We start from the raw sequence: 22,701 nt of genomic DNA on the forward strand, positions 1-22,701 counted from the left end.
GAAATCCCTCTAAGAGGGCAGGGAACTGCATCCCCAGAGGAAGCACCTCATAACAAGTAATTAACTGTTGCTTTTTCAGAAAGGTATCTCATCTTGTTTATGCTTAGCAAGCAATATCCATAGTTAGCATGAGTCCTGTTCGGGGGAGGAAACAGTCTTTTGGGGCACGTGAAGGAACATCTTTGGGGTCAAACACCCAACTGCGTCAGGTTGTTTTCAGCTTTGCTAAAGCTGCAGCCAGGACAGCACCAGCAGCCGCGCGGGAGTTGCTGGGGATGGGGGCTATTTTTATATGTGGGGGTCTGCCTCTGTATTTTTATCTCAGCCTCATTTAATGCTGCCTTCTGTACTGCACCAGCGAGAAGCAGTGGCTAAGTCTGGGCGAGGGGTGCAGGCACTCCTGATGCAGGGGGATCCCTGTAGGGGAACCGGGAGGAAGGCAGCCACAAGGATGCGAACACGGGTTGCGTGCGGAGGAAGGGAGGGTTGGAAAGATGGGCCCGAAGCAGCACTAGCTGGGACGATCACACTTCAGAGAAAACACGTTATTGGTTTGGTTCAAGAAGAAAACAAAAGAGAACCTTACTTGAGTTTCTGAAACTCTTCAACTAGGCTGGACTTCTGGCCAGGAGACATCCTAGCAAAGACAGTCGCGTTCACCAGTATCTGCAAGAAAGAGGAACGAGCTGCCTTGGCCAGGCATTTGTGCCTCCATCGCTCCACCAAGGCAGGATCAGGACTCCCTGATGGGTGCCTGACACTTGTAAAATCCTCTAATCCCGTCTCCCAAACCCCACCGTGGTTTTGTGGTTTTGCTGCCCTTAGGGTTCAGGTTTCCTCTAACTTCAGATTTATCCTGCTCTGTCTTCTGCCTTGCCTGCTCCATAGGAGGTGCTGGGAAGCCAGCGATCACCACATGCTCTGCAGCAGCCTTTAGAGCAGCAAGACATTGTAAGTGTTTCCCAAGTGCAGAACAGATGGTTGATGACAGCAGCAATAACCCTGCTTGGCCTGAGGTTTCTCCCACCTGAAAATCTGTCCCAGCACCAGCTATTTTATGGACTGGGTGACAGGAGTTGAACATTTCTGCTTCTAGATGTGGGTATTTTGTGTTCCTGATGCCCCTGCTGAGCAGAGGCCGTTGCCAGCTATGGTAGTGGTACATGGGAATGGGGTTGATGTTTTTAATTAAACAGAAATTGGGAAGGTGACCATGGAGTAACTCCACTGCGCAGCTGCTCGCAGCACCACAGCCACCCCTGTCATTTGAGGTCTTGGAAGATGCTGAAAGCAAGCTGTTTGGGTGAAACCTGAGGCATGGTGGGAGGCTGCCCGGAGCTGTCAAAATGTGAAGTGACAATGCTACAGCTACCGGCAGAAAAACACCTTTCTCCAGCTGGAACACCACTGCCACTTAATAAAACAGGGAGGGCAAGTAAGTGCTTTGTTTCCTCTGAACTTACTTTTGGCAGCAAGTTGTAGAAGTGCTTTATAATAACCTGATAGGACTTCCCATTCATTGCAAAATGGTAGTTGCCGGTTTCTCCTTCCAAGGTGATCTTTTCCTCGGTGTTAGCACGTACCTCCTAGAAATAAGACAGCATTTATTCTCAGACTGAGGTCGTAACACGCTATTTCACTTCCACCTCGTCAGCCTCCCACCAGGCAACCAAGGACACAGCCTTCTGCAGCATCCTTTTGTAAAATTTTATGCCTGGCAGTACTTGATTTTCTAGCTGTGTTTCCATGCATAACTAATCCCTGTTAGCCACAGGCTGCTAGTTTAGACACTGAAGTTTGGTCCAGCAAACAGTCACACAGACCAGTATGTATAATTGCATTAATTCTGCACACTTCAAGTGTGATTGAAGTGGCCACTGCATCTGCAGAGCCTTGTCGCTTATGCGTGTAGTTATTTTGCATGTTGCCCTGAGCAAAGAGCCGCTGTGTTAATTATTTCTCCCTAACAGGTACATGGTCCATACCACACCTCCATATACCCTGGGGTTGATACAAACTAGCCCTCAGGTTTCCTCTATTCCTCAGAGCTACTTCTAAATCCTTAGCAAGGAGTCCAGGCCTAAGGAGTCTGGACATTAGACATTAATTAGACATTAAAAGCTTCATTAATTCCCCCTGGCACCCGAAGGTAACCATCCCTGGCTGTGCTTACATGGGGAGCAGCTGTGTTTGCTTTGCTGTCTTCTGCCAATTGCCAAGCAATGGAAGCTGGAGCGGAGCCCTCCGGTTCATTTGCTTTGACAAGGATGACTTTGCTGCCCGTGTGAATCATACCTGCGTTCCTGGCCACCGTGACAGCTGTCTGCAGGTTGTCCCCTGCAACGATAGTGGAGAGTCAAGCTCCTCACATCTGCCGTAGCATGGTGGCAGCCCAGGTAGAGACCATGGACGTGCAAGGGAGGATGCTGAAGGAGTGACTCTCTCCTGTGTGCTCCACGGCAGCCAGCATGGCCACAGGAGGAGCCTGGGGGGATTTACCTGTGACCATGACGCTCCTGATGCGGGCGGCAGCCAGCTCGCACAGCACGGGCTTCGTCTCCTGCTTCAGGCGGTTCTCCATCACCAGGAGGCCCAGGAATGCCAGCCCAGACTCTGCCTCCTCTCTTGGAGCAAGGACAGAAACACATGTGCTGTTTCCCGTGGACGGCACAGAGAGCGAGACTCTCCCTGTGGTTTTTGTTCAACGGGAAAGCTGTGCTCAGTGGGAAACACGCTTGCTCGGCAGGGAAACACAACTGCTACGAGTTCAAGACAAGCAGTGCTCAACAAGCACCAACATTTCTGCAGCTTCAGCCAAGCTGCTGATCCGCTACATTGCGGTATCTAGGAAGGAGCAATGGAGCAGAGATGCGTGTGCAGAGAGAGGGACAGGGATTTGCAGGAACCGGCTGGCTGAAGCCCACAGATTATGGCATACAGAATTTCTATTACAGTCCCAATCCATTGCCATATGGAAGCACACTAACTAGCTTTCATTACCCTTTGATAACAGATTCTGAAATTCAGCTCAGTGAGCCTTGCAAGAGCAGTAGTAAAGCAGGCAATTAACCGTGTAATCAGCATCTGCTGAGAGGAAGGTGTTACATGGTACAGCTTCCCAATAGGCTTCCTTCGGCAGGAGAGGAGGGGAAGGTTTGGGTCAGGGCAGGTCATAACAAGTATATAGGAAAGCAACCCCACAGCAATACCAGCACACATTACCTCTCTAGGTTGCTCACGTCTACGTCCTTTCCTAGATTTAGCACTTTATGGGCCAGGGCAATGACTCTGAAGCCTTGGCTTGTGTACGTCTTAAGCTCCTTTAAGAAATCAGCTGGGACTGTTTACAGGAAAAAAAGTTTCATGGTTAGAATATTCCATCCTTGCCGATTGCTTTTCTAGGGTTAAATGCCTGTCCTTTAAACCACTTTATAGCCTTAGTTACAGCACTGTGGCCTCTCAGAGAAGTCAGCTGTTTTGTACCAAGGCTGTGTAACTGACTGTTCAAATAAGTGATCTATGTGTCTGTTTTATACTTTTAAAATGCATGTTAAGGTGCAGGTAGGTAAGATGAATTACTGGGCAGAGCACAAATGACTGACTTCATAATTCTGTCCTAAGCTTTACTGCATACATGCCGAGTGACTGAGGAAATTGTTTTTATGTTTATGCCTTAAAGTGAGAATTCTCCCAAATCCTAAATTTTCAATTCTCTGATCATTCCCGTGACTCTAAAAGCAAAGAGTTCCTTTTAAACTTTGCAGTATTTTGTTCTGCAGTCACAGCTTTACAGTGCGGTACCGAATTATTCATTAAGCTGTAATCAATACAGAAACAATCAAGACAGGATAAGAGGAGCTATTTAGAAACCTGAGAAAGTGGAACATAATTTTGAAGACATTTTTCTTGCTGATGTTGACTTGTTTGGAGGTTTCTGTTATTAGATCTTAGGTGGTTTGAAACTAAATCTTTCCATTGTCCCTCAAAACTGTTTTCACCTGTTTTCAGGTCAGTGCCATCTGAAATAACAAACCACAGAGCCACAGACCATTGGTACTGTGTTTGCTTGGCATCCTTTTGAAGTATTCAGTGAATGTGACCAGAGTTTCAAGTTTGCAGAATAATTTGAGTATAAGCCTATAATATTGTTCACATACAAAAAAGAAAAGCCTATGTTTACTTGCAGAGAGAGGACAGAAGTCTTGGCTCAAGTGTTAATACCAATTATCCTTAATAACAGTAATTTGCATGTCCACAGCACGTTTCCCATCGCCGAGATTTAAAGCCTTTGCAAGCTGGGTCAGTAACTCAATGCTGAATTTACAGGGCAATAAATTAGCAGGAAATTTAAGAACTTGTACAGCACAACACACTTGCTGTGACACATGCAATTACCATGATCCTACATATCTTGGCATATCAACATTATGCGCTATATCTTCCGCTGATGCAAGTCAGCTAAGGGATGTATAGGGGCTGAACCTCAGGCTGTGCATCTCACTCCCTGTCGGGCTGTGTGCATCTTTAACTTACAAACAAGCAATGAAAACTTGTTTGTAGTATTAACTAATGACATTTAACAAGCCCAAGGCTTGCTTGTGGGAAGAGTCATACACATGCAGTTGCAGTGTGGCCAGTGGGAAGAGTGAGCGCTGAAAACCTTTTAGGATTAGAGCCCCAGCATAAACTCCGGTTTAGATTAAGTCCAAATAAACACTGTAAAGTTTCCCTTTCCCAATTCTATACCAGTGTCTTGTCTACAAAAGCTGGACACTAGTTCTGGTGCTCCTTTCATGTACAGGTCATACTGTTCCTCTCCGATCTTCTGTGAAACAACAGACATCCTCTGCAGCCCAGAAGAAAATGGGAATTGATGTAGGATTGCTATCCCTTCCACGGGAGCCTGGAGAGGTCAGGAAAGTGAGATGTTATTTGAGTCATTGATTATACACAGCAAATCCATTCTGAACTTCAGCTCATTTGAGACTTTCTTGCTAAGTCTCAAATTAATAGGAGATTAATTATTATTAATAGGAGATTATTCACTTTTGCTGCCTTCTGGCTACGGGATCAGATCACTGATTACAGGTTTAGGAACCACAGTCTCAACAGCTCTGTCTTCCCAGTGTACTTCCCAGGAACATCAATGTTTTTCTTTATATTTAACCGGTTTTCCAGGCTTTGTCCCATTCTTTCTCTTAATAACTGCATATTAATGTAATATCCTGCATTTACAGTCCTGGGTACTGAAATTTGATGTGTTATGGTGACATTACCACAGGAACAGAGCAATGCTAGAAACAAGATTGATTTCCTCCTTGCCACAGCACTGTCTTCCCAGTACTGCTAGCAGAAATTGCACTCCTTCTACTGGGAGGATACTGGCTGGTTCAACATTTGGACTGGAAACATAACAATTTTCAACTGTCAAAACTTGGAGCTTCCTAAGTGTACTTTTAAGAGAAGAGTGAGGCAAACAACACCGTGCTTTGGGGTGATGCTGATAAATCTGCTAGTGGGGTTGCACAACCATTACCAGCAGGACTCATGCACCCACGTCCATGCTTCTAGCTGTAATGCCTTGTCCTTACTCACATTGCCTCCTGCTGCAGATGAACTCATGCTTTAGACATTTCATTTATTCTGTTTACACAGTTTCTCTGCATTAGTTTCCACTTAAACTGATTGCGTAGTTTCATTTTGCCAGCAGCTTTACAGGGTGAGGACTCAGAGAAATCTGTATCTTTCATTAGTGCAAATAATGGAGTTGGAAATGAGGGATTTAAGGCACATGAAGTGCTTTAGATGCCACTTTAGAGCAGCATCTCCACTTTAATCAGAATTTGCTTTTCTGGTCCTATGCTTCCAGGGTGTTTTGGGGGGGAGATGCAACACAGTACCAAGGGTGGTTGAAAGGCATTTTGCAACTGCTAGCCCAGGTAAATGAATAGTGCATGTGCTAGGAGTTTGCACATGCTGCAGGTTGAAAACACAGAATATTCATTCTCAGAAAGAACTGGACTTACACTGCTGGCCTTCGGCCCCGGTCTAACAACGCAGGTGTTGAGAGCACCAGCCCCGTCCTGAGCTGTGCTGGAGTCATCTATCTCCTGTACAAGGAAAAGCATTATTTCTGATACTTTTTTTTTCTGGCTTCACACCTGTCTGTTAAAGCAGGGGCAGCAGCACATGGGAGCGTGTTTCCCCCTTACTGTTGGCACCCAGTTGCAGAAGTGTTTTGTTATAATCTAATAGGTCTTCCTATCCATCATTGCTGACAGCCTCCCTGAAGCCTTGTCCTTAGCAGGAGCCTACATGGCCCTGCGTCTTTTGACTTGATGAGAGTAAAAACCTGTGCCAAATTTTGTGGTTTCTCTAAACTCAAGTTCCACATAAATTTAATGCCATATCAATGATGAAGGGAAAGAGAAATAATTATCTTTATCTAGCTGGTTTTATCTTCCGGTCTCCTGCTTTTAAAAGATTCTCACTGATGTTCTGTGCAGAAGCAGGGTGGTAATTTTCAGTGTAGGATGCTTTTAGCCCTCCAGCTCTGTTACTTTACATGCTGCCAAGGCTCATTCACCCTCACAGTCCCTTCAGTCATGTGGCCCTGCTGCTGCCTGCTCTTCCACAGGAGCGAGCACCAGCCTGATGCCTTCCCCCAGTGCTGCTGAAAGAGCTGCCGTCTGTTTTACTTATTGATTAATCTCTCTTGAGCAAAAGGTTGGAGGAGAAAAGATGACGAGGCAGCTAACTGCAGAGACCCAGAACCCCTCCAGGCTAGGATGTGGGAAGGAGAAGAGCAGCCCCTTTCTGTCTTATGCCTCCTCCCACCCAAGCTACTCTCCATGCCCATGGATGAGCCCCGCGGCTCGGTCTCTTGCCTCCTCCCCAGGTCTCTCTGAGACTTGCTGTTCACTCAACTGGAGGCTGCAGCCTTGGTTTCTCCATAGGGATGTCCCTTTGCTAATCAGAGATAACAGCCTTTAGAGCAAGGGCATAGAAACCTGGCTGTGCATGTCCTTGGCTGACTTGTGGTCTGTGCACCACGTGGCCAATGGCGTGGTCTGATCCCCTGCTTCCAGCAAGCAGCAACCAGGCTCCCCCTCTGCTTCCTTACACTCCAGTGTTTCCAAATCAAATTAAGAGAGCAAATGCAGGCAGCCCCAAGGAAAATGATTGTTGGACTATCAAAAAGCAGCTGCAGTGCTGCAAGTCTGCCATGCAGTTAGTAGAAATAACAGCAAATTCCAGCTGTTATGACCAGGACTGAAAAGGAGTTTCCCCTACAGGCACGTATTTGAGCTTGGCTTGTGAGTAAACCCCCATGGGCTAGGTTGCGGGTGTCCGTGTTTTGGATGTGTGTAGAGGATGCGAGTCACATTACCCACTGTGTGCCCTCAAACATTTTCAAGTCCAGTGGATCTCCTTGAACCTTCTTGTCCAAAACAACCAGTGAATGACAGCTCACCATGGCTCCACACACAGGTCCCCATGGCAGAGGAGTGCTGGATGGGAACTTCTGGATTTTCTGAAACCTGATTAAAAGCAGAGGGTTAGTGGGACTGCTTATAAAAGAGATGCAAAGACACAAGTCCTCAGCTGGTGCATACAGGTTCTGCTCTGCTGTGTTGAGTGGAGCTGAGCCCAATCACAGCAAGAAACATGCTGTCCTACCCATCCTTCTGATAACAGGTCAGATGCATTCAGGAGGCCAAAAAGTACCCGGTAATTAATTGGCACAGGTTCAACTTGATGCGAAGTAACCGAGACGGTAAAAGACTCAGAGGGGCTGGCACGGGCACAGGAGTCCTGCTTGGCAATTGCTGTTTGGTATTACACAAAGCAGAGAAGACACTATCAGAGAGGAAACAGCTTGCAGGAGGGATCTCAAAGAAGTTTGGCAAAGTGCCCCAGGAGAAGATTTGTGAAGCTGCAGTATGGAAAGGGGGTGCATCTGCTCGGGCTGGTGCTCTGAGCCCACTGGGGTGGACGAGCACCAGCAGCCCGCACTCCGCACCCCCGGGAGCGACGTGGGAGAGCCACGAGGAGCCCGACCTTTACTTCCAGCTGTAGATTTTACATCTGCCTATCCACAGACACCAGATGCTTGTCCCTCACACCTTGGTTTTAAAAATGGGCACATTGGTTGACTCCTACTGAGAGGGATGCTGTCAAAGATTCATGCCCCGATTTCTTTCTGTGGAAAGCCTTGAGGTTTATTCCCTCTTTGGCCCCACAGTACAGACTGAACACGTGCGAAGCTGGGCTGGGTGAAGGCTCTATAATTTCATCATGGAAGTTATTTCTCAGAATCCTCTCTTCTCACACACACATTTTTCCCCCTAAGAAACTGTCTGGCTGACAAGCTGTGTTTGCCAGACCGGAACACAGCCCATCACCATTTACGCTGCCATGTTAAGGAGAAATTTAAATAGATTTTATTTACCTTTGATCATCACTAACATCCCCTGTTACTAACACAGGCACAGCGAAATGCATCTGGAACTGAGCAGCGTGACTGCTCGCAGCTCTATTAAAAGGAGCAATGAATCCGGGACCTGTTGTCCCTCTGGGCCATCCAGGTCTGTTCTGTTTCCAGCAAGTTATACCTTGTTCTCAGCCTGGTCATAATTGGCTTATTAATTAATTAATACTCGAGAGATACTGTGAAACTGCTAAACACCACATAAAACAAACATTTATATCTTATTAAACGTACAATAGGATATTTTGCAAGTTGAATGAAATTCCTTTACTGTCATTGCCTCGCAGTATTCAGCTTAGCTGACAGCTAGTCTCATAACATGTTTAAAAAGGTGAACATTTGAGAAAGAGTAATTACGCAAATAGGCTAATGAGATCAATGCAGAAAACAATAGCTCCTCCTTGCGTTTTGGCAAGCCACCAGCACTGGTTGCCAGCTGGGTGCAGATTGGACATGTCTGCAAAGCCAGCCTTACGTTTTGATACCTTGCAGAGGGGGTTTTTTATTATTATTACATGAATTTATTCTGATATATGGATCCCGTTTTGTTCTGCTGCTCATGTGAGCAGACGCTACCTGCAAGGCTCCCTTGATGGAAATCATTCTGGCACTACCACGAGCGGCCTGCCTTTGGTGGGCTCCCAGCCTGTTCAACACGCACCTTTCAGTGTGGCCTGCCAAGAAGAGACTGTCCTATGTGCCTGCGGTTTGCTCCCGCTGGAAGAGTAGTTTATTGGTTGACACTTATTAATCTCTTCTCATTAATTTGGATTGGATAGCAATTTTCCCTCTGTCCTTTGAGGAAGTATTGGGAATGTGATTTTTCTCCTCTCACAATGAATTCATCCCTTCATTCATTATGGCATGATTATCTCCATGGTGTTGAAGTATCTGATATATTAACAACTACTAATGAAACCTGGGAGTTGATATGGGGTGTGTGATTTGTCCTGGCCACTGCAAAAGATTAATATTTTGAGTTTGGCATAACATGCACTGCAGAGCTGAAGTCTGTTATTGTATTACAGTAATATGAATTAAATAGTATAATTCTGGATATACTCAAGTTTAATGTTTACATAGTGGTTATTTCTTGAGGATTTCAATGGTCTTTGGGCCTGGTATTGAGATGGAGCCTGCCATGGGTTTGGGGGAGTTCCTAAGGACACCTGAGCTTTGCAGGTCTGATCTGTGGTCTCAAGGATTTTTTTTCCATGGCATTTACAGAAGGTAGGTGAGATTTGACAGGCACCAAAGTCGGCAACACTTAATTTCAACAGAAGGAGCATTATCCTCACATTTAAATGATGAAAGGTTTATTGACTAGATTAAGAATATTTATTGAACTGCGCTGAGAATGACATAATTGAAAAGCCCTGTGCATATTCTCCAAATCCCCTCAGGGTAATTAAAAGCACCCATGCTGCTGCTGACTTCTGTTTGCCTTGAATTAGCAGCGACCTTTACAGCTACGCCTGCCGCAGCAGTGCCCAGATGCCCTCCTCGGAGGGAAGGAGCTGAGGAGGAACAGGGACATCCATTGCACTCTGCCTCCCCAAATGCACCTGAGCGTCTCTTGCTGCATGCTATTTGCTGTCTCTCTGTATCCTATGCAACTGCCTCCCTCCTAACTAGACGTCTGGCAGTACCTTCACACTGGAGATTAGTTCTTGCTAAATGAAATCCTTCCTTACCGGCTTCCCTCGGAAGGGATGACGCCCCACAGGTCCAGTCCATCTTCTGTCAGTGTGCCTGTCTAAATTTAAATAAATATCTAGTTACCCTGCTATTGCCCACCCCTTCCTCCTGCCACGTACCCAGAGGTCCTTCCCCAGCTCCCGGGCAGGGTAAGGAAAGCCTCCTGCCCGCAGTGTGACCCTGCTGCATGGGCACCTGTAGAGGATTTTTCCCTGGGATTAGGTGAGGGTAGATGGGGTGGAAAAAAAATTATCCCATGTTTCTAGCAGCCCCCACCATCTTTCAGTGCCCCAGGAAGCTCCTTACTTTGTCAAAGCAAACGAGGTTGATCTGCCCACAGATATTAATCCTCTGTGGGCTGATGCAGAAAATCTTTTTCTTCAGCCTCCTTTGGGCATAAACAGTGCCTGTTGTCAAGGCAGCAGGGATAGCAGGAGGCACAGCCACAGTGAGGAGGAGGAGGGCCATAGCCACCACGTCTGCCACCGGCTTCTGCAAACAGTGAGAGCAACAGGGGCGGTGGGGTGGGAACAGCCCCCTCCCCTGCTACCACCACTCTCAGGGGGTCTGACCCTCCTGCCTAGGAGGAATGCACCCCAAGCTCTGCCCCTGGGGATGACAGATTTATTCTGCTTTGTTCTCTCCATCTCCCCCTCCCCTCCACCATTTCTGGCATCTGAAAACTGAATTACAGAAGTGAGCAATATTCCAAGGATCCTGAGTGACCGAGGGCTCAGAGCTGGCGCCTGCAGCACGGAGGCATCCCTCGTACTTACCCCGTGGGACACGAACACACACACGGTGTAGATGAGTCCGAACACACCAATGACAGAGAGCCCTACAATGAACTTGAAGGCATCTCTGTAGAGTTTGAAGTTCACTGGCTTGGGCTAGAGGATGGATCTCACCAGGTCACCTTTAGCTGTATTGAACCCTGCGTGAAGACACGTGCCATACACTGCGTATGTTACGGAGCGGCGGCGTACCGCGTTGGTGCTGTTTGAAAACAGATAACATTACACCAGCCTTAGCCATAAGGTGGCAACAAGCACTTCTCAGGGACAGCAGACCTGTGCTGGACTTGAACTACAAAATGAAACCAGCTCTCCTGCCAGCCTCTGGGGCTGCCACTTTCCCTCTGCTGGTTAGCAAATGATAAAAGAAATACCAGTTTGCAGCACAACGGCTCTCACTGGCCCTCTGCCCGTTGGCTTCGTCTGTGTGACTTCTGTCCCGCAGAAGAGGACGTGTCTCCGATAGTCTTCCATGGTGTGGGTTTTCCAGGGCATCAGACTCTCTGCGAGAGGCAAGGGGGTTTTAGTAACTGGGATGCTTTCACCTAAGAACAACAGCATGCAGCTTCACTTAAAGGGGATTTAAAAGTCTATCAGATTCTGCATATTAGAAAGGGACAGCACCCTTTAGGTGCTCAAGCTTGCCTAATTAGCTTGCTTATGTACTTACACATGTGGATTTATGGTGACAGCCATTATAGTTCTAGTTTCAGAGTACATGAGATGGCTTCTCTGAGTATTTTCTATCAATGGGCTTGGGCCAAATTTTGCCCCTGACCCAAGTTCGTGCCTTGTAGTGGTTTGATGTTTAGGTATAACACTGACCCCTGTGCTCATACATTGCCTGCTTGAACAGAACTGCTGCAAGATCAGAATCCGAAAAACTCAAAAAATACATACTCAGTGTATGAGTATTTTCACTTTCTACTCCTGACGGTATATTAATCCTACTTGTTTTTAATGTGGATAAGAAATGCATATTACACAATGGCAGTATTCAAAAGTCCAAGACAACTGTGAATTATTCAAGCCACAGTTTTTCCACCTCCTGCTGCAAACTATTCTAATAAATAGGAAATAATTTGCTGTCAGAACAGATAGAGACAACTCCCTGACAGACAAGCTGCACAGGGTGTTAGCATTTCAAACTCCAAGGCTGCACCTGTGAGCATCCCTTCATTCACAATGCAGCTTCCATCAATCAGAACAGCATCACATGGGAGAGACAGCTTTTCTCCATCTAAAAGAAACATGTCTCCAGGGACTAAGTAACGAGACTCCAGCTCTTTGCAACCTGTAGAACAATACAAAAATGAACTTTACTTGTGCACAAGTTCTGGGCAATTAAAAAAACTCTCAAGGCACACACATCACCACTAAACTTCTACACTGCATGATTTAAGTCCAGCGCTGCTTAGAAATAATACTGACTGAAAAGCAACAGCACAAAGATCGGCCCTTGTCTAAACATCTCCCTCCAAGTGGTTGTCTTCAGGTTTATTCGCTTAGTGTCCATAAAACACTCTGACCAAGAAAACCTATCCAAGGCCTTTACATCTCCCATCACCCTAGCAATTGCCCATCTCAACATCTTTCGGAGGCAAAAATAGCTATAACCCCTATTTTACGGGCAAGGAACCGAGACACAGGAAAGAAAGCGCATACCTCGGTGGGAGCCGTATATCTAGACTCCTTGAAAATCGCTCACAAGCTACTCGACAAGATTGTGAAAGTAGCCTATAGCAGAGCAGGGAAGCAGGCCTCGGAAGGCCAGAGTTGTTATCTAGTTGCTTGTTTGTGAAATTAAATTTTCCAAGCCGTTCTCAACTCTTAACACAAATTAGTAGGTTCACCCGTATCATTACAGATGCCACAGATACAGATGATAATGGTACAGATGCATCATTACCGCACCACATAGGCTGTGCCCACGCTTCTCACTGCCCTGCCCGGCTCACCTCCCTCTGCCCCATTGTCCCTGCAGCTCGCCCTTCACGTTTCAGCCGTGGAAATCAACAGGAGCTGTGCAATTCCAGGTAAATTTCAACATGTTAGTTAATTATACAGCCTGGTGAGGAAAATGAGACGCAGATGACTCACCTTCACTCTTTGTGCAGACTGTAACCTGGACTTTGTTATGCTCCTCAACGAGGTCGTGCAGCTTGGTAGACTGCTGTTGATGGGAAAGCAATTGCAGTGTTGAAACACCAATACTCAAGGGAAGCAGTAGGTTGCAATTCAGTGATCATGCTAACATCACAGAAACTGAACTCTGCTGAGTTATCCCGGGGAGGTTTCACACCACTTGTTAGAAGAAGTCAGGATGCGAGTTCAAGTTAACCTAGAACAAGCTAGTTTTTTGTCTGCTTCTGATTCATGCCGCTGTATCTCCTTCGACCTTCAAGGGACTATTCCTGCTTCGTGCCAGAGTAAGTCTCCTTAGCTGCAACGTTGCTATATGCAATCCCTTCATAGAGGGCTTCTTTCTGCTCAGCAGTTTTGTCCTTGCTAGGAGGCTATCAACAGGACAACCACGTTGCAAAGACTATCATTACAAAACTGCCATTGCAAGAAGAAAAACAGAAATTCTAATTTAGCTGGGTGTCTGTGCTTTGCCAGTTTTTGCAATCTAATTCAGACAATTACATATCCTGAGATAATGATGAAGTCAACTGTCATTGCAAGGCCATTAGAGAGAATGCCTTATCTTGATTCAAAAGTTGAAATTGCAAAAAACTGATCCCCGAGTGTGGATTTCTTCATTAGCATTGTTCATGTGAAGATGTCAAGCCAGTTTGAAGAATATCCAGAGGCCCCAAACATTGTAATTCTTCCTGCCAAAATTATCAGTCACACAATAAAACCGGCTTTGCCAAAGAAAGCTGAACGGACCTTATCTGTTCTTCGTGCTCTGCAATACCAGGACGTGACACCAACACTTTAAGTACAAAGGTGCGCTCAAGAAGATGCAAGTGCTTGTTCAACATGGGAGTGCTAGTCATGCTACAGATGTTAGTCAGAGATACAAAAACGTGATGCGTAGCCAACACACCTGTGCTGGCAAAAGCCCCAGCTATTCACAAAGCCCTCGCTGAGATCAGTGTGAGGCAGCGATAAAAGCATGCCCTTGGCAGGGCAGGCAGTGCACAGGAGTGCCTCGTCAGCACAGCGCGCCCGTGAGCACACGCTGCCCAAAGCCCCGTGAGCCCGGGGGCCTGGGACCTGCGCGGGGAAGTGCTGTGTGCCTCTACCAGCCCAGGGAAAAGCAGAGTCAATTCAAACAAAAGCCAGCTCCTGGAAGGGCAAATTATTGCCTCCTCCTGGGCAGCACTTCACAGAGCAGTTTGCTATACCACCTTCTCAAGGGACCTTTCTAAGGGCTAAATCTTGCCCTTCCCCAGTAATTCAGTGCGGGAACAATGATTTTAGCAGTGAATTTGGAGGCAATGTGAGCTCTGCCTGGCTTTGGAGCAGAATAGGAGCATGACAGTCAGGTCAGCGCACGCCAGAGCTGCCATCCCTTCACCCTGCCACCACCTCTAATCACATCACGCTGTCTGCAGGAACTGTAATTCTCAATGCTGTCCTCTAACCCTTATATTGTTCCTGAAGATTAAGAAAACATTTACCAGAACCCAGGAATCCCCAGTTGATTTTTGCTTTTAAATATTGACAATGCAGAGGAATGTGATACCTAAAAATCCAGACCTGGGAGACTAAAACATTGCCTGCCAGACTCCTGTTCCTATCACTCTTCCCCATCTGTACTTTTATTCACATAGTTTCTCTTTTTTCCCTATTATATCCTTTCTCCATGTGATTTTTGCCTTCCCTGTGTATGTAAAGTGGGCTCAGAAATCAAACAAATGTTTTCCCAGCTCCCAGCAAGAGTGTTCTGCGTTTCCAGCAGGAAGCACCAGGAAGCTCATCTGGCTGCATGAGCATACTCAGCAGCAGGCAAACATTGCGTAAGGCTCAGCTCAATCTATTTGCCTTTGCTATAGACACAGAAGGTTTCAGGTTTATCATAGGTGAATGAGCTGAGACTATTAGAAAATGCTTCCAAGCAGCTGTGTCCATGACAGAAGTGTTGAACAAACTTGCGAAATAAACAGTCATGCTTCTTTTTGCTGTTAAGACCTGCTATCTAGCAAACACTAAAAGAAGTGAATCCTCCTAAAATTACAGTAGGAACCAGACTCATGGATATAGTCCACCTTCATAAAGTCTTACAAAGACCAGGTATCAGGCTTCAATCTTCTTTAATTCTTGCGAAGTTCAAGACCCCCAGGTATGACCCTTTTAACTCTTCTATAGAAATAAATCCGTAGTAATACAGCAGAATACACAGCAATAAAAAATAACCGGAAAGAGCATATAAATAGCTACTTGTGTCTGTGGTAGATGAAATTGCTAGCAGAGTGCAGGATGGGGAGCTGGCAAGCTGCACAGCAGACTCACCTGCCTGAGGTCGTACACAGTTAAGCCAACAGAAATGATCGACAGGATTATGATGGCCACTGAATATTCAGTGTCGCCTTGGCTCAGCCACAGCGTGAGGGTGAAGGCTTGGAACACGTAGAAGGGGTTTAAAATCTGCAAATGCAAATGTAACACTTGTCAGGGGATGGGCATAACACACTTCAGGAGAGATCGAGTGTGGGAAGAGGTGAGAACATTTCATTACAGCATCCAGGAGTCTTAAACACCAATTTGAAGGGCTGTTTTGCCATCCCAAGGCAGCATTCTTTCATGGCTGTTTTAGAGCGTTAATAGCCTCCAGCTCTGAACTTACCAGCTTACACGTAGTTTGTGGTATTTGTAATTAAAAGCTGTTGCTAACCAGTTACAAAGCAGTAGCATCTATGCTGGCAACTTTAAGTCAGACTTAAGGGACTGTAAGTCAGTTGGTTTCCCACTATAGCCACCTAACAAAGGTGACCTTAACATTTCTGATACTAAGTAGTTGCTACAGAGGAGATACTACCCAATGTGGAAAAAAAGACCAAATTACAGTAAATGTCTTTAATACTTTGTGATTTAAGAAAGTCACTATGAATATGATATTTATTTGGAAAAAGAAAAATGTCAAAGAAGAACTAAGGGTCTGCGGGGCCATCAGTAATCAGTCTTAGACTACAGCTAAAATTAAGGCTTGATTTCCTTGTACTTCCCTACTTTTGGCTACTCTCCATTACATCAGTCTTACAATACCAGTCATCACTCACTTTAATGTGTTATGCTAAAACAGGCAACAAGCCCCACTGAAGTCTGGGAATATAATTTTGGTTATTGTGTTATCTAGCTAACAACAAAAGAATTCAATGAAGTTTTTCAGAGATTTGCCCACCACTTGGCTTGTCTGAAGGAGTGACAGATTTTTCTGTAGACCTGGTATAACTATAATAGCCACCAAAAGCTTTCTGCATAAAGATTGGAACTGAAATGAATTATTCATCTGACAAATTTGGTCCCTCAGTGAAAATGTAATACTTTCTTTGACATTCAGTAGGACAGAGACAGACACTAAATCAGGATGCCAGCCTTTGGCCACTGAAGCTGTATCTGGACTGAAATACCACAAGCTTATGAGGACCGGTCTGCCTCCAGGCACCACCATTAGTATTTCAAACATGAAGCTTCAGCCTTGGATGGAAGTGCAAAGTTCAAATTAAATAAACTTTTTAGAGTGCTAGACTGGAGTTCTCTTCAAAACCATCTCCAGGGGCACTGAAAGGTTGGTAACATCAAATCCAACTAATTTCAGGAGCCCTGGAGCTTTTAATGTATTTTGGAGGGTTTCAAACAAACTTCACTTAAAGTTCAGACACATGCTAGCTTGGAGTCCCAGCATTCATAGCTCTTTTCCATTTTAAAGACACTCATGTAGCATCCATAATCCACTAAAGTGAACACAGATGACATGACGGTATCCTGTATGCAAAGCCTCTGCTTACAAGTTGGCAAAAATATATGTCCAGCATTTCTATATGCAAATTCAGCAAGTCACCACCCATACGTGTCTCTCCTTTTATCCACAAGACATGTTTGGTTTGTCCTCTGTAGAGGAAGAACAGTCTTGCAGGGTGTCCTTATTTATGCAGGAAAAAAACTGTCTTGCGTCTATGTCACAGGAGAAAAGGAAGTTACTGGGTGAACAAGGCAATTATAAAATAGGAATTTTGCAGATGCTTTCCTCCATTCTAAAGCACACTCCTGATTTACACTGCTGTTGAGGCCACAAGCAAGCTTGTACCATGCTTTGTAACTACCTTTGGACTACTAAAACAAGGCTATTAAAGAGAAACAAGTGTGCCTTAGTTGTAACAATAAAATTTTCACTGCAGATCATTATCAAGAGCCTACATGAAAGGACAGAGTTACTGATGTGGCTATGGTCAGTCTTAGCAGTTGCAGAAAGCACAAGTGTTGTGGTTTAGCCCCAGCCGGCAACCAAGCACCACGCAGCCACTCGCTCGCTCCCCCTCGGTGGGATGGGGGAGAGAATCGGAAGAGCAAAAGTAAGAAAACTCGAGGGTTGAGATAAAGACAGTTTAATAGGGAAAGCAAAAGCCACGCACACAAGCAAAGCAAAGCAAGGAATTCATTCACTACTTCCCATGGGCAGGCAGGTGTTCAGCCATCCCCAGGAAAGCAGGGCTCCATCACACGTAACGGTTACTTGGGAAGACAAACGCCGTCACTCCGAATGTCCCCCCCTTCCTTCTTCTTCCCCAGCTTTATATACTGAGCATGACGTCATGTGGTATGGAGTAGCCCTTTGGTCAGTTTGGGTCAGCTGTCCTGGCCGTGTCCCCTCCCAGCTTCTTCTGCACCTGGCAGAGCACGGGAAGCTGAAAAGTCCTTGACTAGTGCAGCAACAACTAAAACATCTCTGTATTATCAACACTGTCTTCAGCACAAATCCAAAACATAGCCCCATACCAGCCACTATAAAGAAAATTAACTCTATCTCAGCTGAAACCAGGACAACAAGCACTCCAGGTGCATGTCACTGCTCAGTCACAAGGCAAGATGTCCCAGCTGACGGGAGATGTTCTGTGGGGAATAAGGGCCTACAGCAGAGAAGGAGGACGTCAGTCCCCCCCAGTACTGCTCTCCAGGAAGGGACACAGTCATCATGAGGGAAACATTTAGCTGTTGTAAGCATGCAGCACCAAGCACCCTCTCAGCTTCATATTCTTCCCTGTAACCTTCGGCCAGGAATGTGTGCTAATAGCCATAAAAGGAGGTTCACCAACTTTCCTCTATAGCTTATGCCTATCAGTCACCCCATCAGTCACCCCATCCCAGTGTGCCCAGGTAAAGTCTTCAAAACACTTCAAACCTGTCCCACCAAGTGCTCATCTGACTTACTGACCTCTTTAAAAAGTAACTTCCAAATAGGACGAATTTCAACTTCGATGGCATTAGGCCCACACACCAGCTGCCTGTAGGAAGGTAGAGAAGAGTTCCCCATGTTATAGCTGAGTCACGTACGGTAAAACTTCATGTGGAAAACTGTGCGCCCAAATAACATTAACACTTATCTGAAAAAGTAAGTCCTGGGGGCACCATATGGGTAAGCAGGACAAGTAAACCTGTCAGGAAGCTATTGTATCTGAGGACTTCATGCAGAGGCAGAATTTTACTGTTTCCTTGCTGAAAAGATCGTCAGTTTGCTGCTAAACCCTGTCATGAGCTTTCCAGAGGGCTTTTAAGGAGATGATGGCAAAGGAAGCCAGTCACAGCTTGCTGTGCCCTGAACCCCAGGTGGAACCAGTCGCATTTTCCCCAGACTTAGCCTGGCATCACTGAGAAGATAATGAGCTCAATAGAGTGTAAGGGATAATGATTTTGCACCTTTCTGAATGTCACCCATGCAGTTTGCACTGCCTTACTACTAAGGTCAGTAGCAAGAAGCTCACATGAATTTGAAAGGAAGAATTAATAGGTCACACTGTCACAACCAGCTCATACGTCGACTCATATGTAGACCATACCTGATCTTCTGTTCTTCCCTTGTGAGGCCAGCTCCAAACTTGTGGTGTATGCTGTGACATGTGTTGCTGTCTTCTAATGATCTAGGATAACAGGAGAAAGTTCAGACAAGGGAGTCCCCTACCACAACGGGTTTTGTAACAGGCTGTTGACACTCACCCAACTTTCTTGAATTCTTTTACAGAAAAGTCCCAAATATAACGGATTTTCTGCACCTGGATACATCTCATCTGCAAGACCAAATATCAAAAATTCCTTTTGCCATTCAAGGGAAAACCATCTCACTGTTACAGAAATGCTTCCCCATGTTTTAGGAGAAAACGTGAGCTTATGTAAACAGGATTTGCAGGAAGATGCTGACAGAGCCTCCCAAGGTGACTTACCTTTAACTGTGGCTTCATTACAGCTCTGTTTATGACAGAATCTTTATCAGCTACAAGAGGACAATCTGAATTACTACCAACAGGTAGTGCCAATGTGGACAAATCAATCCAGGTCACCTTCTTCCGGGTGTATCTCTGGAACTCATCCTAGAGAAATAGAGCACAGTTCAGTGACAAGCCCAAAACGTTGCTTGTGATGTTTCCTGACTCTGGGAAGTATATATGAGATTCCCAGAGACCTACAGTACTGTGGCATCACTGCAGTCATAGCAAATGTAAGCCCATAGTAACGGGGATGTTGGTGTCAGTGTTTTAGTACCAATTAGTAAAGCACTTTGAAGTCAATTTTGCAATCATCTCCATTTGCTTTGGTTCATGCTGCAGAGCAATTTCAGAGAAGATGAAACTAAACCAGAAGATGTGCTTCAGTACCTACTGGATGGACATTCAGTCTATAGGATCAGACTAGAGCTAGTTGGAAGTAAAAGCTTTCTGACTTACTTCTGGTGTGGACATTGAGTCCTCAGCACCAGCTACTTTGCTCTACAAAACTTCTATAACGCTGTGGTACTTGCTATACATCCATAGCCAAAAGCAAGTCAGCCTCACTGCTATACATGCATTTGTCAGACTGAATTGTTCTTTAATCAGTTTAGTCTAATGTAACTAGATACAATGAGCAATAGATTACTCATTTAGTGGTTTGAGTGCATTTATTTTAGGAATATCATTGCAAAGTTGAGCGTTAAATGTCTTAAGCATTTACTCTGCTAGAATTGGGTTGGGTTTTAATTTACAGTCATGGAGTCTTAGAATATAACTAGTGCCTGAAATCTAGCTCTCTAAAACCCATCTCCTCAGCATGCTCCAATAACTTTAAACCAGAAGGGCGACTAACAGCCACAACTTCTGAAGATGGTCCCTCCGCTGAAGCCAGTTGGCTGCACCCCATGCACATAAAGGGAACATGTTTTATGGAACATGTTATTGGCAGAGGGCAGCTGCTGGAGCCTGTGGATGGGCAGCAGCAATGCCTGAAGTCTGCTTGGTGCCCAGCCTTCAGGCAGAGTAGCTGTGCTCTTGTTCATGTAAACATGGTCTTCTACACAGTATTTCAAACTCTGCAAATAAAAATGGTTGGTCCTCTGAAGCTTGACTCATCCCTGCCACTCCACTTCCAAAAGTGGAAAGTATTATTAACCTGCTACATCATGCAAAGACAGGCTGCCCTATCTGTGAAAACAATAGGTTCTGCAACTAATAATGAGCTAGGAGGGTTCACCTACTGTTGTTCTGAGCAGAACAACGTCCGCTTCTTCCAAGCTGCAGCGGATGCAGTGTGCCCACACGTCCCACTCAGGTTTCCAGTAAAACAGCAGCAGCAGAGCCCCACAGGACAAGATGTATCCAGCAATGCACAATACCCTCCGCCAGCCTTGGGTTTTGTAGCCAAAAATCTCCTGTACAGCAAAGAGAAAGCATTCTTTAACAAGTTTGACCTTGGCGTTTGTTCATCAGGAAGCCCAAGCTTATTGAAAAGAAAGGCTGGTGACTGAAGCCCTCCCTCATAACTGCTCAAGGTCATTTTTGGAAATGAGAGTTTGCTGATTGATATGACATAGTTAAGAATACAGCAGAGCTGCTGAAAGGAGGATGCTGCTGGGCTGCTGCCAGCAGGGGAGTGTTCTCATGTCAGCTCTCCCAGGACTAATGAAGAATTAACTCCAGTCTGGAGCTTTTACCATCAAGACTGCAGCTGACCTGTCATGGTAACACTTCTCTATCTGCAGTGCTAGCACCAAACAGCCCTGCCTGCCACCGAGGAGGATGTCTCCATGCAAACTTAGTGTTGACTGCTGAAATCTACCTTGCAGCAGGGGCACAGAATCTGCCTCAGGGAAAGAAAACTGCCAGGCCCCAAGCAACTTCTGTCAGGTACCAGGTGCCGTACCTACTGGTGTGTTATCTTCCACCACGTACACCTTATCTTGAAAACAAATATGGAAGGGCCCCTTTTGCTCTGTACACTCTCTTTCTCCAACTTATTCCCCAGGTCGTCTGTCATCTTCCCTACTGGCCCTTTCATTTTGATAGCCCAATAGTCATCTATTCAGTGATGCTCCATTGTCTGTGAAGGAGATTGTTAAGTCCATAGCTTTAGTTTTTCCCCTGGAGAAGAACTTTGGATTTTTGTACCCTTTGGTTTGCTTTAAACGTTCCCATGGGGCTAACAATAACTTTAATGCCTGTAGTGTAACTGGATCCTTCTCTACATGCTGGGTGCTTTCCCAGCCCTCTCAGCTCCCTGCAGGGCATGAGGGAAGGGGGGGGGGGAGATGCTCCATCCACAGCACCCAGGTGGCTCACAGCACCCAGGGATGCCAACCCTTTGGACACATCACCCACATCCAGTCTGGCCATAGCTTTCATGGCAGTGAGACAGCAGCCTTGGTGGGTGCCACCCTGGCCCTGCAGCCCTACATGACCCCCTCAGCAGCCGTGTGTCTGTGCCTTTCTGCTTCCCCACAGGCACCAAGGCAAGAACCCAGGCAGTCCTCACGATGGGGCTCGCTTTGTGCCACCCATGCTATGGTAGATGGTATCAAAGTTTATTTGGGAAGAGAATTTTGGTTTAAGGCTGAGATGAAAACCTAGAAAAAGAGATTTAATCTGTTGTGTCGCACCCATTGCTGAAAAAAACCTAAATCTATTGCTTTCCATCAGGTGTCTCCATTCCTGCTGCAGTGATCCATTTATTTCCCTATACAGGGCACTTCCCAGGCACCTGTCAGCTCTCTTCCCTAGTCCAAAAAGCCCAGCTCCAGGCAATCCCTGCGACTTCACCCCGGGGCTGATGGCGAGGGCAGGAGAGCACCCGCGCTCAGAAGCAAGCGGAGGAAGCAGCGGCGTCGCAGCGAGCAGCTGCGGTGCTGCCCTGCCCACGCCTGGCCCATTGCTCTGGCACCAGCGCAGATGCTGCCAGCAGCCCTCTGCTTGTGGGTGCTGCAGGGCAGGCCCGTGCAAGGAGCTGCAGGAGCAATCCTGTGCCATCACCAGGGCGAGATACCGAGCCCAGACCACAGATAACAATTATCCCCCCACCCACATGGCAGCGGGAGCATGAGCACCTGCCCCTGAGGAGGTATCAACTGCAGACGTAGGCAGAGGTAGTAAGTAAAAGGAAATGTTCTTGCACGTCTACTTGTGACTACACTGAATGCTTTTCCCAGAATAGCTTGCCAACCAAAGTACACAATGTGGTGGGATAGTGTGACCTATTGACGCAGCTTATGTACTTGAGAGGAGGGGGAGGAAATGGTGTTTTAAATTATAA

General features: G+C 46.1%; 1 protein-coding gene across 1 annotated transcript in view; it reads right to left on the reverse strand.

Annotated features, from left to right (window-relative positions):
• Nucleotides 1-22,701, reverse strand: part of ATP13A5 (ATPase 13A5) — a 34,551-nt gene that overhangs the window by 8,905 nt on the left and 2,945 nt on the right. Inside the window, 20 exon segments of the mRNA XM_075509122.1 lie at nt 587-666; nt 1,464-1,586; nt 2,174-2,337; nt 2,500-2,624; nt 3,223-3,340; nt 4,747-4,903; nt 6,027-6,110; nt 7,391-7,541; nt 10,186-10,247; nt 10,496-10,681; nt 10,966-11,123; nt 11,358-11,528; nt 12,146-12,277; nt 13,084-13,156; nt 15,445-15,579; nt 18,365-18,434; nt 18,987-19,067; nt 19,144-19,214; nt 19,368-19,514; nt 20,654-20,827. Coding sequence (XP_075365237.1) covers nt 587-666; nt 1,464-1,586; nt 2,174-2,337; nt 2,500-2,624; nt 3,223-3,340; nt 4,747-4,903; nt 6,027-6,110; nt 7,391-7,541; nt 10,186-10,247; nt 10,496-10,681; nt 10,966-11,123; nt 11,358-11,528; nt 12,146-12,277; nt 13,084-13,156; nt 15,445-15,579; nt 18,365-18,434; nt 18,987-19,067; nt 19,144-19,214; nt 19,368-19,514; nt 20,654-20,827 — 2,462 coding nt within the window.

This window comes from Mycteria americana, chromosome 7 (assembly GCF_035582795.1).
Source record: "Mycteria americana isolate JAX WOST 10 ecotype Jacksonville Zoo and Gardens chromosome 7, USCA_MyAme_1.0, whole genome shotgun sequence".
Lineage (NCBI taxonomy): Eukaryota > Metazoa > Chordata > Aves > Ciconiiformes > Ciconiidae > Mycteria > Mycteria americana.